Source organism: Chelonoidis abingdonii, chromosome 2 (assembly GCF_003597395.2).
Source record: "Chelonoidis abingdonii isolate Lonesome George chromosome 2, CheloAbing_2.0, whole genome shotgun sequence".
In the NCBI taxonomy this organism is placed as follows: domain Eukaryota; kingdom Metazoa; phylum Chordata; order Testudines; family Testudinidae; genus Chelonoidis; species Chelonoidis abingdonii.
The window spans coordinates 68108365-68123142 of NC_133770.1; the positions used below are offsets into that span (position 1 = coordinate 68108365).

The window sequence follows — 14778 nt, forward strand, 5'->3', positions numbered from 1 at the left end:
AAGCAGTGGAACAGCCGCAGACTGAAGAGTCTTCATCCTTTATATAAATCATGGCACAAAACTGACACAGTAGCCAAATTTTACTTTTTTGATCTCTTAAAATCCAAGATTTTCCAGAGGTCTAACTAGCCCCTAGACTCCTGTTTTGTGTTTTTGTTTTTTAAATAGCAACATCCAGGAGCCCTCCCTCCCTCCCCCCAAATGCCCTCTCCAATAATAGAATCCTCAAACAGACCTTAGTGTGGCCCATTATATACTCTATAGTGGCCTGATTTGTGGTGCCCTTCTTTCGTCAGGGTAGGTGAAGAGCGCAGCACTCTTAGGGAATTTTGGAGGTGTTACTCCACAAATCAGCTGTTATAAGGAATGTAAGTATTCATCCACATCTTCTTCCTCTGTTTTCTCCTCGATCATTGTCTGATAGTACTTAAGCATGCCATCCCTCTTATTAAATAAAAACACCCTACAATTCTGAGGGAGAGGAGTTGCTCCTGGTACTCAATTTTTTACGTCAGCCCAGTGAATTCCATATCTCTGATAGCTATTGACCATGGCCTCATCATTTCACATATTGACTACTACAGCTTCCTGCTTTCTGACCTTGATCACTGCAACTGTTCTCCACTCATGTCCATTCAAAGGGTCAATGCCAAAGTACATCTTGCAGGCTTGCTGCTTTAACCACCCAAACTACCTTTTTGGAGCCCCCTTCTTATCTTTACTTTTTAAGACCTGTCACAATTTAGCCTCATCTTAGCTAGCTGCTCTAGTAACATATTGTGAGATCAACCACCACTTTCAGCTTGCCAACCTCCCCAGCCTTTACTGTCCACTAGTCGGTTTCTCCCCCAAACACCTCTGAGCTTTGTCCACCTTTTATGCCTGGGAAAATCTCTGGTATAATCCATGCAGCCACAACCTTAAAATCTCCCCACAAGAGTTGCCTTTGTCACAATGCCTACAAAACTGTGCTAACTCATAGACTCATAGACTTTAAGGTCAGAAGGGACCATTATGATCATCTAGACTGACCTCCTGCACAATGCAGGCCACAGAATCTCACCCACCCAGTCCTGTAACAAATCTCTAACCTATGTCTGAGCTATTGAAGTCCTCAAATCATGGTTTAAAGACCTCAAGGTGCAGAGAATCCTTCAGCAAGTGACCTGTGCCCCACGCTGCAGAGGAAGGTGAAAAACCTCCAGGGCCTCTGCCAATCTGCCCTGGAGGAAAATTCCTTCCCCACCCCAAATATGGCAATCAGTTAAAAACATTAAAGAGGTCTCTATCAATATCCAAATCGGATCCCGGGCGTCTGTAGCATACCCCAAGCACTATCGCAGGGGAGGCTCTAGTAGCTTTCTTTCCCAATGTGATTTTTGCCCAGACAGACTCTGTCTTATCCATTCCATCACTTCTTATTTCTTTACAAGCTACCTCATCATTGATATACAATGCTACTCTGCCACCTATGCTTTTATTTCTGTCTTTCCTAAACAGCACATAGCCTTCAATACCTGTACTTCACTCATGACTACTATTCCACTATGTGTCTGTTATCCGTATAATATCTGGTTTCACTTCCTGCACCAGTAGCACTAGTTCCTCCATTTTGTTACCTAGGCTGCTCGCATTAGTGTACAAACATCTTAATTTTTTCCGTTTGGCTTCACTGACATTCTTTACCTAATTAGGCATAGACATTGTACCATCAGTATCACCTGTTAGACTGGTATGTACACTACCCTTCCTCCTTATGTCCATTCTCATACCCATGGCTGCATCCTTTCTTACTTTGTTTTCTTCCCTCTCAATGTTAAATTCCAGCATGGAGATTACCTGGACATCTCCCAACCATCTCCTCCAATTTCCTAATTTAAAGCTCTCTTAATCAATTGTGCCAGCCTACATCCTAGAAGTCTATTTCCCTCCTTACTCAGGTGAAGTCCATCCCGAGAGAACAGTCCCCTGTCCATGAATGCTTCCCAATGGCCATACATCCCAAAGCCCTCCTTATAGCACCACTGCCTGAGCCATCTGTTGATCGCCATAATCTTGTCACACCTTTGTTGCCCCTCTCTAGGAGCAGGCAGAATCCCACTGAAGATCACCTGAGCCTTGATTTCCTTAAGCATCTTCCCCAGCCTGGCATAGTCTCCCTTGATACGTTCCAGTGAGACTCTAGTTGTTCATACATGAAGGACAATCAGCGGATTCTTTCCCGCTCCCATTAGGATCATCTTCAACCTCAAGTCCACATCCCATATCTTAGCATCCGGCAGATAGCACACCCTTCTGTTCTCCGGATCAGCTCTAGTTACAGGCCTGTCTATTCTTCTCAGTAAGGAGTCCCCAGTCGCATAGACCTGCCTTTTCCTGGTGATGATGCGATTCTCTGGTCTATCCCCTGTTCCCTCTGGCTGCAAATCCTCTCGATTCCTATTGTCCCTTGCAATCCTCTGCAACCCATCCCGTATCCTCCTGGGGCTCATATTTGGTGGTGTTGTCTCCATTGACTCTTCCCCTCTTCCTATAGGACTAGCTGCTTTTCTCTTCTTCCTTGCCCTCTCACCTTCAGTTACCACCTGCTTTGCCCTTTTTTCATTTTCCAACTTTGCAAACCTGTTCCTGAGCTCTATTTTTCCTTCACTTGCCCGTCTTTTCCTCTGCCTGGTTCTCTTAGTCACATGCTTCCACTGTCCACTTTCCTCACCCAGCAGTCTCCCCTCAGATTTCTTTGGTCCTGCTTCCATGTGCAAGTCTGATTATAGCTAGACAGGTTCTGAGCTGGGACTGCCCGTCTTTCCCTTCCTTCCTTTTCCCACATGCTTGCTCTTTCAAGCTTCCCCATTCCTGTCATTCCCCACCATCCCTCTACCGCCAGTTAAAAAAATAAATACGTAAAAAGACAAAACCAACATCAAAAATGTACCTACCTAAGCTGTGCCAATTCTTCATTCTATTCATTTTCTTGAGTGTTCTGTCCCCATCCTGTGTCCTTGTGTCTTTTAGATTGTAAACACACTGGGGTAAAGATTGTCACTTATCTACATTTATACAGTGCCCAACCAATTGGACCTTTGAGCTGCTACCGTAATGTAAGTGTCTGCTACTGATGATAAAAAAAATCTATCACACAAAAGAGTCTGAATTGTCTGTGAAATACGAACAGAGATTTCTGCTATATTGGGAAAGATCTACTTGTTTAGGTGCCAGTTTTCTTTTTCCTAGAATGCAGTTCAGTTCTGCACTTAACTCAGCTAAACAAAGCTCTTGTTTCTTAGAGAGTTCTGCTCTTTGATGATATTGGAACCATAACATTGTTAAACCACAGGTACTGTAGGTCAGGTGAGGTTTATAAAATTACATAGGAGATTCCAAAAGAGTGTCTGGTACAATGCTTTTCTCCTATGAGTGTAGTAGGCTGAAAGTGGATAGAATCACAGTGTTCTGGCTTTTCATGATGAACGTTTCTAAAGCATCAGGCAACAATTAGGCAAGTGTGTCAACATCAGTATGTTTCAGTAGTGGCACTATAGCTCAAGAGATTGCCGGCCATCATCCAATAACTGAGTCAGCACTTATGGTCTTAGATACAATTCCTGGTGCAAATATTTCCCCTCTGCTTGAATCTGGAGGATTTATTTTTGTAGTTCATGCTGCACTTTTCAGATACTTAAGCAACATGGTAGCACTGAAGATGCCCTAGGCTTTCTGAGGTGCTTCACTTTGAAAGCAGTTCAAAATACAAATATACGGTAACACCTGACAATGTGCAGAGAGCTGGTGTGCTGCGACTGCTGCTTATTATACTGATGATTGTTTCATCCGTGTCTCATTGTTGTATTCACCTGTTGAGTCTCATCATATTGTTAGGGACCGAGATGTGGGCAGTAATGCCCCATGGTCAGAGCAGTGGTTGTCAAGCCTAGTGAGTTGGAGCCAGAGTCAAGAACCAGAAGTCAGAACAAAGGGTCAGAGCTGGAGTCAGGAGTGAGAGCCAGGAAGCAGAGTTGAAGGTCAGTATCAGAATCAGGGCTCGAATACCAGAGCCAAGGGTCAAGTCAGAGCCATGAATTGGAGCTGAGGGTTAGAAACAGGTTACCTGGAATAAGAGAGGGAAGGAGCAGGGCTGGGTCTGGAATAGGGCTGAAACAAACCAGTAGTGGGACTGGAACAAGGCAGGAGCAGATGCTAATACAGCTGTGGGTGGTTGCTTGAAACAGCCAGCGCCCTGCTGCTGTTGGTCTTAAGAGCAGGTCTGCTGATCCCCTCAGCCAGCTGGACAGTTTAGACAATCAGGAGGCTCAGCTGGGGCCAGTTGTGCTCATTAGACTGTCTGGGGGGCTTAAGCTATCAGGTAAGCAGGCTAGCTGCAGGCTCTTACTCCTGAGAGTATCCCCTCCTCCAAGGGTGCCTTCCAGGAGTCCCAGGGTTGGGCTTGTCAGGATAGGCTTCCTGAAACTCCTGCAGTGGGTCTGGGGTGTGAACATTTTCCACTGGTTCCCAGGATCGTCTGTCTGGATTATAACCCTCTCTGTCCACGACGTACTGGAGTTTCCCTCCCATGTGTCAAGAGCAAGGATTTATTGAACCAAATACTCCTCCTGCTCCTGGATAGTGATAGGTGGTGGTGGACCAAGTTGAAAACAATTTTTTGAGGTAAGGCTTCAGCAGAGAGACATGGAATACCTTGTGGATCCTTCCAGACTCTGGGAACTGTAAGCTGAATGCCACTGGATTGACCCATTCCAAAATCTTAAATGGACATAGATATTGGTGGTCTAACCTAGCTGATGGATGCATTAACCTAAGGTACCAAGTAGACAGCCAGACCTGGTCACTTATGGCAAGGTCAGTGTGGTGCTTATAAACCCTCTTAGTAGCTGTCAGGTATTCCTTCCACTCTTGGTGTAGCTGGCAGAGTTGGGAAGTTAAGTCAGCAGCAGTGGGTATCAGAGACTTTATGGGGCTGTCTGGGTGAAAATGAGGATGAAACCCAAAGCTGGTGAAAGAGAGACTTTATTGGGTGGAAGTATGTGTGGCATTATTATACACCAATTCAGCCTAGGGAAACCCCTTCGTCTTGGTGATAGTTCAGAAAACAACAAAGATATTGCTCAGCATAGGTGGCACATGAGTCTTTCGTTTGTGGAGGCCATGCCCAGGAGTGCTGGAAGCTCTGCCTGTGCTCTTCCCCTCCCCTTATGGCCCCACCCAGGCTCCACCCCAAGGCCCCACTCACCTTGCCAGGGAGCAACAAATAGCAGGGGGCAGGTTGGTGTGGCTGGGAAAGCAGCAACAACTGCAGGAGGGAGGCGATTCCATAGAGGGGATTATGGGAGGGAGTGGAGAACAGCAAGAGGGCAGGACATGGCCAAATGAGGAGGTAGGAAGAAGGTAGGAAACTGCACAGGGAGGAGGATAGGCAGGAAGACGGACGAAAAGGCCTGTTGGCCCAGTGCAGGCTAACATAAAGAGGGCCCTCCAAAAGAGAGCATGTGTGCCCAGATCCACACGCACATGGACAGCAGGGGAAATGCTGCAGCTGCATGGCCAGGGAAGGCAGACAGACAGTTCATTCTTCTTATCAAACGTCAACAAATTCTTGGTATTTAGCTCTTATTACAGAGGGGATAGGAGAGGAAACAGAGGGTGCCGAGATGCCCTGTGAACTAATGGCCTTGGGCTCGGATTCTCCAAGGAGGCAAACTGGGCCATAGAGAGCTTCTAGTTTATGGCTCAATTTTGGGAGACAAGACTGCTGACAGTGCAGGGATCTGAAACTTACTGCACCTGCCCACCTACAGATGTGCGGATCCTGCATAGTGAGCCAGGGTGTACCGAGGCTAACCAGAGGGTCTTGAGCTCGGATGCACCCAAACTGAAGGGTTTTTCTATGACCATAAAGAGTGGTGTCCTCCAAGGGGCAATCTGGTAGATAACTGGTTTCAGTGAAAGGAGCAACCCGTTGATAGACTCTTCCAAATCTGGAGATCTTTCCCATTGGATGGAGATCGTATATGCTTATTCAAAGTCCAAGTCCATGAAACTACTGGAGCCCCCTGAATCCAACAGCGCTTACAAAGTTGGAGGGGGAGTCAGAGATGTGTTGGGTTTGGGTTAGTTGTTGCTAGAATACCGGTGGACAAATATCCTTATTGGGTACTGAAGTGAGGGGAAGACACTAGCCCACCTTCTGTTGGGACTGGGACTTGGTATTTCCTGGCAGGGATACGGGTCACGCATCTGCAGGACAGCCCGTTGCGAAGCATTGAGGTTCTCAGCAGTACTGTACAGGCCTAAGCCTACCATTGGGGGAGGGGTGGCTCAGTGGTTTGAGCATTGGCCTACTAAACCCAGGCTTGTGAATTCAATCCTAGAGGGAGACATTTGGGGATTTAGTTGGGGATTGGTCCTGCTTTGAGCAGGGGGTTAGACTAGATGATCTCCTGAGGTCCCTTCCAACTCTAATAATCTATGATCCACTGTCAATTTTTCTCAGCATCAGACAGGCTTGGTCAATTTGGATGGGCTCAGTCTGTGGGGGCAAAGCCAGTGATTGGGGAGTTGGAGCCAGGGAAACCGCTGGTACATGGGAGGCTGACCCTTGCTCTTGGAGGTGCTCCTTTATACAGTTATCAGTCTTAATGCACAGTTTGATTAGATCATACACCCATACCAGCTTGTCTTTGATTTCTTTGTTAAGGCTGAGCTGGAAGTAGTAACATTGCACAGCCTCATTCCACTCAGCATCTGCTACCAGGCCTCAAAATTATACAGCAAATTTGACAACCAATTGGTGCCCCTGCCACAGTGCTTGGAGTACAGACTGTGCTTTGTGCATGTGATTTGGGTCATCAAAGATCACTGTCATGGCTTGCACAAAGTTTTCAGATTGAGCCAGGAGCAGACCAGATTTCTCCAGGAGCTGGGAAACCAAGGCCAGGGCCTCCCTGACTAGCATGCTGATGGGCTTGGTCAGTTGGTCAGTTGCAACAGAAACGGAAGCTGACACTGATTCAGGAATCTGTGGAATTTGCCACGGTTGCCATCAAACTTACCTGGAAACAGAATCTTTGGTTCACAGGGTGCCAGGGTGGCATGGCGTGCATCTGCAGTGCCATATTCTGCACCTGCAGGGCAACAACCTGAGTCTACAGGTTGTATACCCACTATTTCCAACAGGGAGATATTTGTCTTGGTGAGATCAGTGCCAGCAGGGAACCACGCCCCTTTTCCCCGATAAGGGTTACTTTTGGGGGGGATGGAGAGTGCTTAAACTATTAGGGACCTGGATGTGGATGGTCATGCCTGGTGGTCGGAGCCAGGAGTCAGGGCAAAGGGTCAGAGGCAGGATCAGGAGCTAGAGCCCAGGGTCAGAAACCTGGAGTCAGAGCCAGGAATCAGAGCCAAAGGTCAGAACTGGGATCAGGACCTGAATGCCAGAACCAAGGGTTAAGTCAAAGTCAAAGACAGAGAATTGAAGCCAAAAGTCAGAACCAGGTTATCTGGAGTAAAGGAAGGCAGCTGCAGGGCTGGGTCCAAGGCAGGAGTGACGGTGGGACAGGACTGGAACAAGTCAGGACCTGAAGCTAACAGCCATGGGCGTATGCTTTGAGCAAAACCCTGCTGCTATAGCAAGTCTTAAGAGCGGCCCTGCTGATCCCCTCAGCCAATCAGGCAGTTTCACCAATCAGGCAGCTCAGTTGGGACCTACCTGTGCTCATTTGACTGCTGAGGGTTAAGCTAAGGTAAGTAGGCTTGCTGTGGGCCCTTATTCCTGACACATATACATAGACTGTAAGCCCTTTGGGGCAGTACCTGACACAGTGGATCCCTGGTCCTTAATTGGGGCTTCTAGGCATGGTTCAATACAAATGATAATAATAATAATGAACAGTGGCTCTCATTGGGGGGAGGGATAGCTCAGTGGTTTGAGCACTGGCCTGCTAAACCCAGGATTACAAGCTCAATTCTTGAGGGGGCCATTTAGGGATCTGGGGCAAAAGTCTATCTGGGGATTGGTCCTGCTTTGAGCAGGGGGTTGGACTAGATGCCCTTCTGAGGTCCCTTCCAACTCTGATATTCTGTGATTTGGATTGAGGCTGTTAGGATAGGATGCATCATGCGTAAGATCCTTTGATCTGGAGCTCTTCCACAAACTAGAAACCATGCTCCTGACTTCTTCAGTCCTGCTACGTTTAAAGCCATGAGAGTCTAGGCCTATGTGGCTGAACATAACCCCAGGGAACATCAGCTAGACATTTCTGTGAACTGAGAAAGCACAAGACTGCAGTGAAGATAAATGGTCTTAACATGTAAAACAAGTGCTTACCAGACAATAAATGGGATTTTCATCATAGCAGGCAGCATGCCTGGTGTCAGGAAGAAGTGCTTGGTGAGCTATGCATTGTGTTGCATTTGATACACTGTTGGAATTATCTTTATTTTAGTCTATGCATATAGGTCCTGAGCATGAGACCACTGAAGCCATAGAGAAGTTAAAAGTTGTAAAATGTCTCCATTGGGTTCGCTTATGGCTAGATTTCCAGAACAGTTGAGCACTCGCAAGTTCCATTGAAGTCAAACAGCTGTGAGGGCTTAACATCTTTGAAAATTAGGTCTCATTAGTGTCTGGAGTGGTATGTTGCTTCCTCTATAGAGCAGTTCCCCATATGCAGGTTGTTTGTCCAACAAACCTATTTACTAGAGTACAAAATGCTAAGGGCCTAAAACCTTTGAGTCAGCAGCACTGACCGACAGGTCAGGGGGCTGTTCATCATCTTCAGCGTTTTATCAAGAGTACAAAGATGAGAGGTGAACGGAGGACAATGTGCACTTTCAGCATAAAAAATGATAATACCTGTCTGTCACAAGAGCATCACTTTTGTCTCACTGATTTATCTGCTGTTATGGAAGGTTAAAAAGCAACAACAAAAAAGAGCACATTGTCCTCTTTAAGAGGAGTGATAAATGAGATGGAATGTAAGAATCAGACAAATTTACTATTTCAGGCAATTTCAATCTGTAGGAAAGTGTGTGTGTGGGTGTGTTATCAATGGCTTGTTTCCAGTGTGGAAGAAATAGAAATATCTGGGAGCACTGGCTAGTGTCAAACACCCCTACTAGAGAAATAAGCCTGGTGTGTATGTTGTATAGCATTTTTATTAGTGGCAAGAGTGCAGACTTTTTGACAAAGAGAGAGTCAGCCTTGAAACACAAAATCTCTGATTGTACTGCAGAGCTGGGAAAGATCGTACTCAGGGAAAGGGCAAGCAGGAGCTTTAGTAGGGAGAAAAACCCTAGAAGTAGTGAGGTGTTGGGAAAAAAAATCTTTCACCAAGTGTAAAGCATATGCAGACCCACAAAGCTAAGCAGCATGAAAGGTGAGACTGGGTACAGCGAGGTAGCTTATTTGCTATTTCAATAAATACAAATAATTCCCTTTTGACTAAGTCCCATATTCCCAGGCTCATTAAATCAATTTCAGAAATTTTTTTGGCTCTGGAACATATAAGCAGAATTCAAACCGTGCAGTCCCTGGAGGTTCACTAGCATAAATTGCATAGGTCAGGCCAAAATAAGTTTCTGTCAAACAGCCTAACACCTACGGTTATTATGAAACTGGTGAGTTGTACAAAGGGCCTGTATATGAGATTGTCAGTGTGAATGCATCGGGGAGGGGAATAAAAGCTATTGTCCTGGTACTTGTTTCACTTCAGTCTCATTGAGAGTCAACAGATATTTTATTGAATAGGATCCTTCTGTGAGCTCACAGAAGTTAAAAAAGGGAAAAAACCTTTAGGTCATGGTAGTCTGTCTATCCTTCTGCAAGATTGTACCCTACAGTACATAAACTCAGTGCATTGTCCAGTCTTCTGTTGGGAGATGACTGCAGCCTAAAAAACCCAAATAAAGATCAAGTTTCTCCCAATATTCAGCTGCATTTTTCTCATTTTTAGATTTATCTCACTACTCTTAGTTATGCCTCTCTGTACAGTCCCACCCTACATAACTTCTCTCCATCCTTGATGCTTGATTCATGCTCATGGATGCTGGTAGCAGCTGCACTCCAGGCAATGGGGAAAATTCAGACCCTGGGGAGATAAGGCAACATTTGCGTTTATTTCTTCCCACAGGGTTAGGGAGATTTAAAGTGCAGCCTGATCTCTCATAGGAGCCCCACTGACAGTGGATAACCAGAGGGTGAGCTGAATTGTGCTGCTCCCACACACTGCGGTTATAACCTCCAACTCTCTCACTTTGGGGGCTGCAGTCGCTGGTGGTGGACCCCTCAGTGGAATGGGGGCACTTATTTTAGGGCTGAATAACACCGTGGAAGTGTAGAGGCTTCAAATATCTGTAGACTTTTCTCAACTTCGCTCCATACAAATTGCTTACCTAAGTCATAAATCAGTCAGTCCTTCCAGCTCCCTAATTATTCGCATTTCCTCCTAACTCCTTCTAATGCCTTTATCCATATCTATCTGCTAATGGATTGAACACAATGCTGCAGGTGCATCCTGGTCTGTGATGCTCTGTCCGTGACACCCAAAATTGCACTGGCCTTATTTGTTGCCATATTGCTTGTCTTATTTCCTGGTTTTGGAAAATTAGTACTATGTTTGCTTTTCTCCATCGCTTCTCTAGGACTTTTTTAAAAAAAGCTGAATAATTTGTTAACTAACTCCCCTGACACCCAAGCTCCATGTGATCTGGACTGCCTGATTTTGTCTTCACATCATTCACTTTCCCTCTCTTTTCAAGGGAGTCATTACTTCCCAAATGTTTTTCTTCTTAGAGGCAGTAATAAAAAAGTAGTTCAGTACCCCAGCTATTTTTGAATCCATTCATTTAATGATCCTTCTCATTTGTTAATAGGTCTACTTTCCCTCTAATATTTATTTTCCCCTAGTATATTTGTAAAGACCCTTCTAAATTCCTTTAATGCGTTTTGCTTACATTAACCCATTCTGCTTTTTTTTTCACTCCTTTTTTTTCCTTACAAGCCCCTTAATCTGACTCTGAGAATTAATCTTAATTCTCAGTTTTCCCATTTCCAGTGCCATGAGTGACATGCTGACCAGTAAAATCAGGACTCTTGCTTTGGAAGAAGGAAATGGGGTTTATTGTAGAAGATGTATTTGTATATACAGTAATGAAAAATATTCAAATTAAAGTAATTTATACGTGATAAGATTTCTATTAATTTATGCATGTTTAATTGACTATCATGCACTGTTTTGTGTCTGTGAGCAGAATTTATAACAATGCATTGACTGTAGAATGTCTATATCATACTTGCCAGGCAATAAAGCAAGTTAGGCCTTCACTAACAAATAGGAAAGGAAACCAGATGTGGTTTTTACTTGCTGTATCCTTAATACTTTCTGTTAAATGGATTTACAGACAGTGGCACTAATACTATATCTTCTACTTCTACACCTCTACCTTGATATAACGTGACCTGATATAACATGAATTCGGACATAATGCAGTAAAGCAGCGCTCCGGGGGCGGGGCTGCACGCTCCAATGGATCAAAGCAAGTTCGATATAATATGGTTTCACCTATAACGCAGTAAGATTTTTTGGCTCCTAAGGACAGCGTTATATCAGGGTAGAGGTGTATACAGTTGTCTCCTCCTATTTGTGATAGTAATGTCTGGGACTGTTGAGCTTGTTTTAGTCTCCACAGACCATGACAACATTTTCTCCTTTTCTCCTAGGCCTGTCCCAGGTTCTCTATCTTCACTACTACACCTACACAACCGACAAAGACAGCCCATGCCTGCCTCTATGCCTGGCACCCTGCCCAATCCTACCATGCCTGGATCTTCTGCAGTACTAATGCCAGTAAGTTATTTTATTTTAAGACTGTATCAGGCATTATCAGGGGCAAAGATCTACCTTACTGCACACAGTGAAAGTGAAGTGATCCAAAAGGGAGAATTCAGAGTTTTGTGTAATTTTGTGCTCATTTACGCGTTTTACACAGATGTAACTCAATTAACTCCAGTAGAGGGTCTCCTGATTTGAACCACTTTATGCGATTCTAGAATAAGGTCCTTATTCTTTATTAGAATTTGTTGGGTCCTGATACTGAATTTACTTACTGGTGTAAATCAACACCCTCTTCATTGAAGGCAGTGGAGTTACATAATTGTGAGACTGGAATCGGGCCCTTACTGGACAAAGCACATGCACAATGCTAATTTAATCTCAAAATAATTACTCACCTACTGTGAGGAGGTCAGTCAATAAGAAGCAAAAGTAATTTATTTTTCAGAACCAGCAATTGGTCATTTGCTGTAGATATGGACCCAGTCCTACATGGTTGCCCTTGCCCTCAGCTCCCATTGACTTCAGTTACCCTTCTTGCAAGATGCAGCCCTTACTTTTCATAGAATTTTAACAGCCCTGTTAATATAAAAACTTTTGGGAGACAAAGAGCAGAAATTAATTAGAGAGGGTTAGAAATAATGGAATAAAACACTCATACATCACTGTCCTGAATGTGTTCATTTTGCAAGGCTGTCTGAGAACTAATGTTTGTGCTGTTCCTAAAATAAAAGTATCCTCTTCCACCTCTTGGAAGGGAAGAACATGCCATTTGTTTTGTGCATGGTGGGACAATGGTGGGACTGAGGGTGTGATTCACCCAACAGATTTGGGCTCTTATTTGTGTTAAGTCTTCCAGAAATGAGAGTGTAGCAGCACTTGTCCTGGGAGGACTCCAAAGGAGCCCTAAGTGGGGTGAATATACCTTTAAAGTAAAGCTTATCTTCACGTTCAGGGGTGCAAATTGCTCCCACTTCACCCACAGGAGTGAATCCAGTCATCTGTTGCTAAATGGAATAAAACACTGAATCCTACCACATCTCTTTTCACTGAAAACATTAGAGGGAAGCGGTTTTAAATAGTAAATTCTCCTTGTTCCAACTGTCTTTTGAATTTGTCAAGGTACTATAATGTAGCGAATTTAGCTTACAAGAAGAGTTCTAAAGGGTTGGTAGGGTGTTTTTGTTTTGTTTTGGTTAGACCCCAAAGCTTCACTAACATAACCTGGGATATATGGAAAACTCCCCTTGATTGAGCAGTCCCAGAGAAGAAAAAGAGCCCAACTCATGTTCCATACATTCTGTATCATGGATTTTTATTTACATTTTCAACAAGCTGAGCTGGGCTGCAGAAGCCACAACTTTATACAGTGATGCTTTTAAAACCACTTAACTCAGAGTTTTGTTATACTAAAAGGGGGGAAATCATTACAAAAAAAGCTCAAACCTGGGTGGCTGATATGTTTGTTTTGAAAAGAAACTCTTTTTTTTAATGGCTTTGGAGAAAAGCAGCGTTTGTAGGACAGATTCGGAGAATAAGCAAATATAAGCAGTTCACGAAACAGTTTTTTGAGGGATGACTCAAAGAAATAAAGCTGGGTCCCTTTGAAGAGAAACTGAACATATGCCCTTGAAAATGTTTTTAAACTTTATTATGTTGTCTAATTTGTTTTTCTTTTTTTCTTCCTTTTAAAGATGGAGCGACAAATGTCGATGAACTCCAGTATCATGGGGATGCAAGGCCCAAATCTCAGTAACCCGTGTGCATCACCCCAAGTCCCTCCAATGCATTCAGAAGCCAAAATGGTAAAATGAAATGATTACAAATCCTTTTTTATATTGTTTTTACACAGCAGTTACCTGGAGCAGTAGGCAAGCATTGCTTATCTCATTCTTAGTCATGGGTCATGTGATCTTTATCCATGCCTGTAATTGGCTGTCAGCATACATGCACTTTCAGATGTTACCAGTCTCCATTGACTTTGGGCGAAATGAATTTAAAGAGAGTGGACCATCTGATCCTTACCATGTTTAATAGGAATTTTTGTGCAGGTGTGTGGAAAATCAGCAAATGGGCAGGCTGGTTCTGTGATGGTGTCTGAACTTGGGTTAAAAAATTGTAAGTAAACAAACACTAGAGTAAAGGGGTCTGGTGTGGTGGGCATACTGTCTGATTTTTTTCTAGGCAGGCATGTGGCATCCAGGGCTGATGTCAGAGAACAGTGTTAGGGCACAAACTGAACAGTGCTTAGAAAATCAAGATTATGTGTTTTTTTTCTTGAGTGCAACTTATGAGGTTAGAGCAACTGACAAAGTGATAATTTGGACAAAAATGATTTAGTATTTTAAATGAAATAGTTACTTCTAATCAGTGCTTAATCTGGGCTTGCTGCATCAGATATGAAAGTAAAAAAAAAAAAAATTGCTTGAGCCCCGGCTCCTCTTTCATTACAAATTAAGCACTGCTTCTAATGTTTCCTGAAGTTACTGTGATGTGTGATTGTGCACTCAAACCTCCCCTGTAGTTTGCAGAGGATTTATTTGTGAGGATGTTACTAGCATTGAGTTTGTAAGTCCCTCGGCCCCATACATCCACTTCCAGTGGAGCATACAGTAATAATACCCCATAGCTATGCCTGTCAACATATGCTTACATTATAACTGAAACATTAACATTTTGTTTCAGTCTTGTAATGATTGTTTGATGGCAGCTGTAAGTGTAAAGTCACAGATTGATGGATTAAATATGTGGGTGCATTTCAAGATACTTTTTGTCTGATTGTCCTTTCATCCCATGTAAACCAGGAATGAGCTCATTGGAGTTAGTGGAATTACACCAGTGTAAAACTGTGACACATGAGCAAGGAGACTCAGGCCCCCAAATTTTAATGTCTCATATAGCCTTAAATCACCACGTTTATATTTCTTAGTTTGAT

General features: G+C 43.9%; 1 protein-coding gene across 4 annotated transcripts in view; it reads left to right on the top strand.

Moving 5' to 3' along the window:
* CREB5 (cAMP responsive element binding protein 5) overlaps positions 1 to 14778 on the top strand; it is a 359760-nt gene that overhangs the window by 244226 nt on the left and 100756 nt on the right. For all 4 annotated transcript variants that reach the window (XM_032773789.2, XM_032773790.1, XM_032773791.2 and 1 more), the window contains 2 exons: positions 11732 to 11858; positions 13538 to 13648. In XM_032773789.2, the coding sequence (XP_032629680.1) occupies positions 11732 to 11858; positions 13538 to 13648 (238 nt within the window). The remainder of the gene's footprint in view (positions 1 to 11731; positions 11859 to 13537; positions 13649 to 14778) is intronic.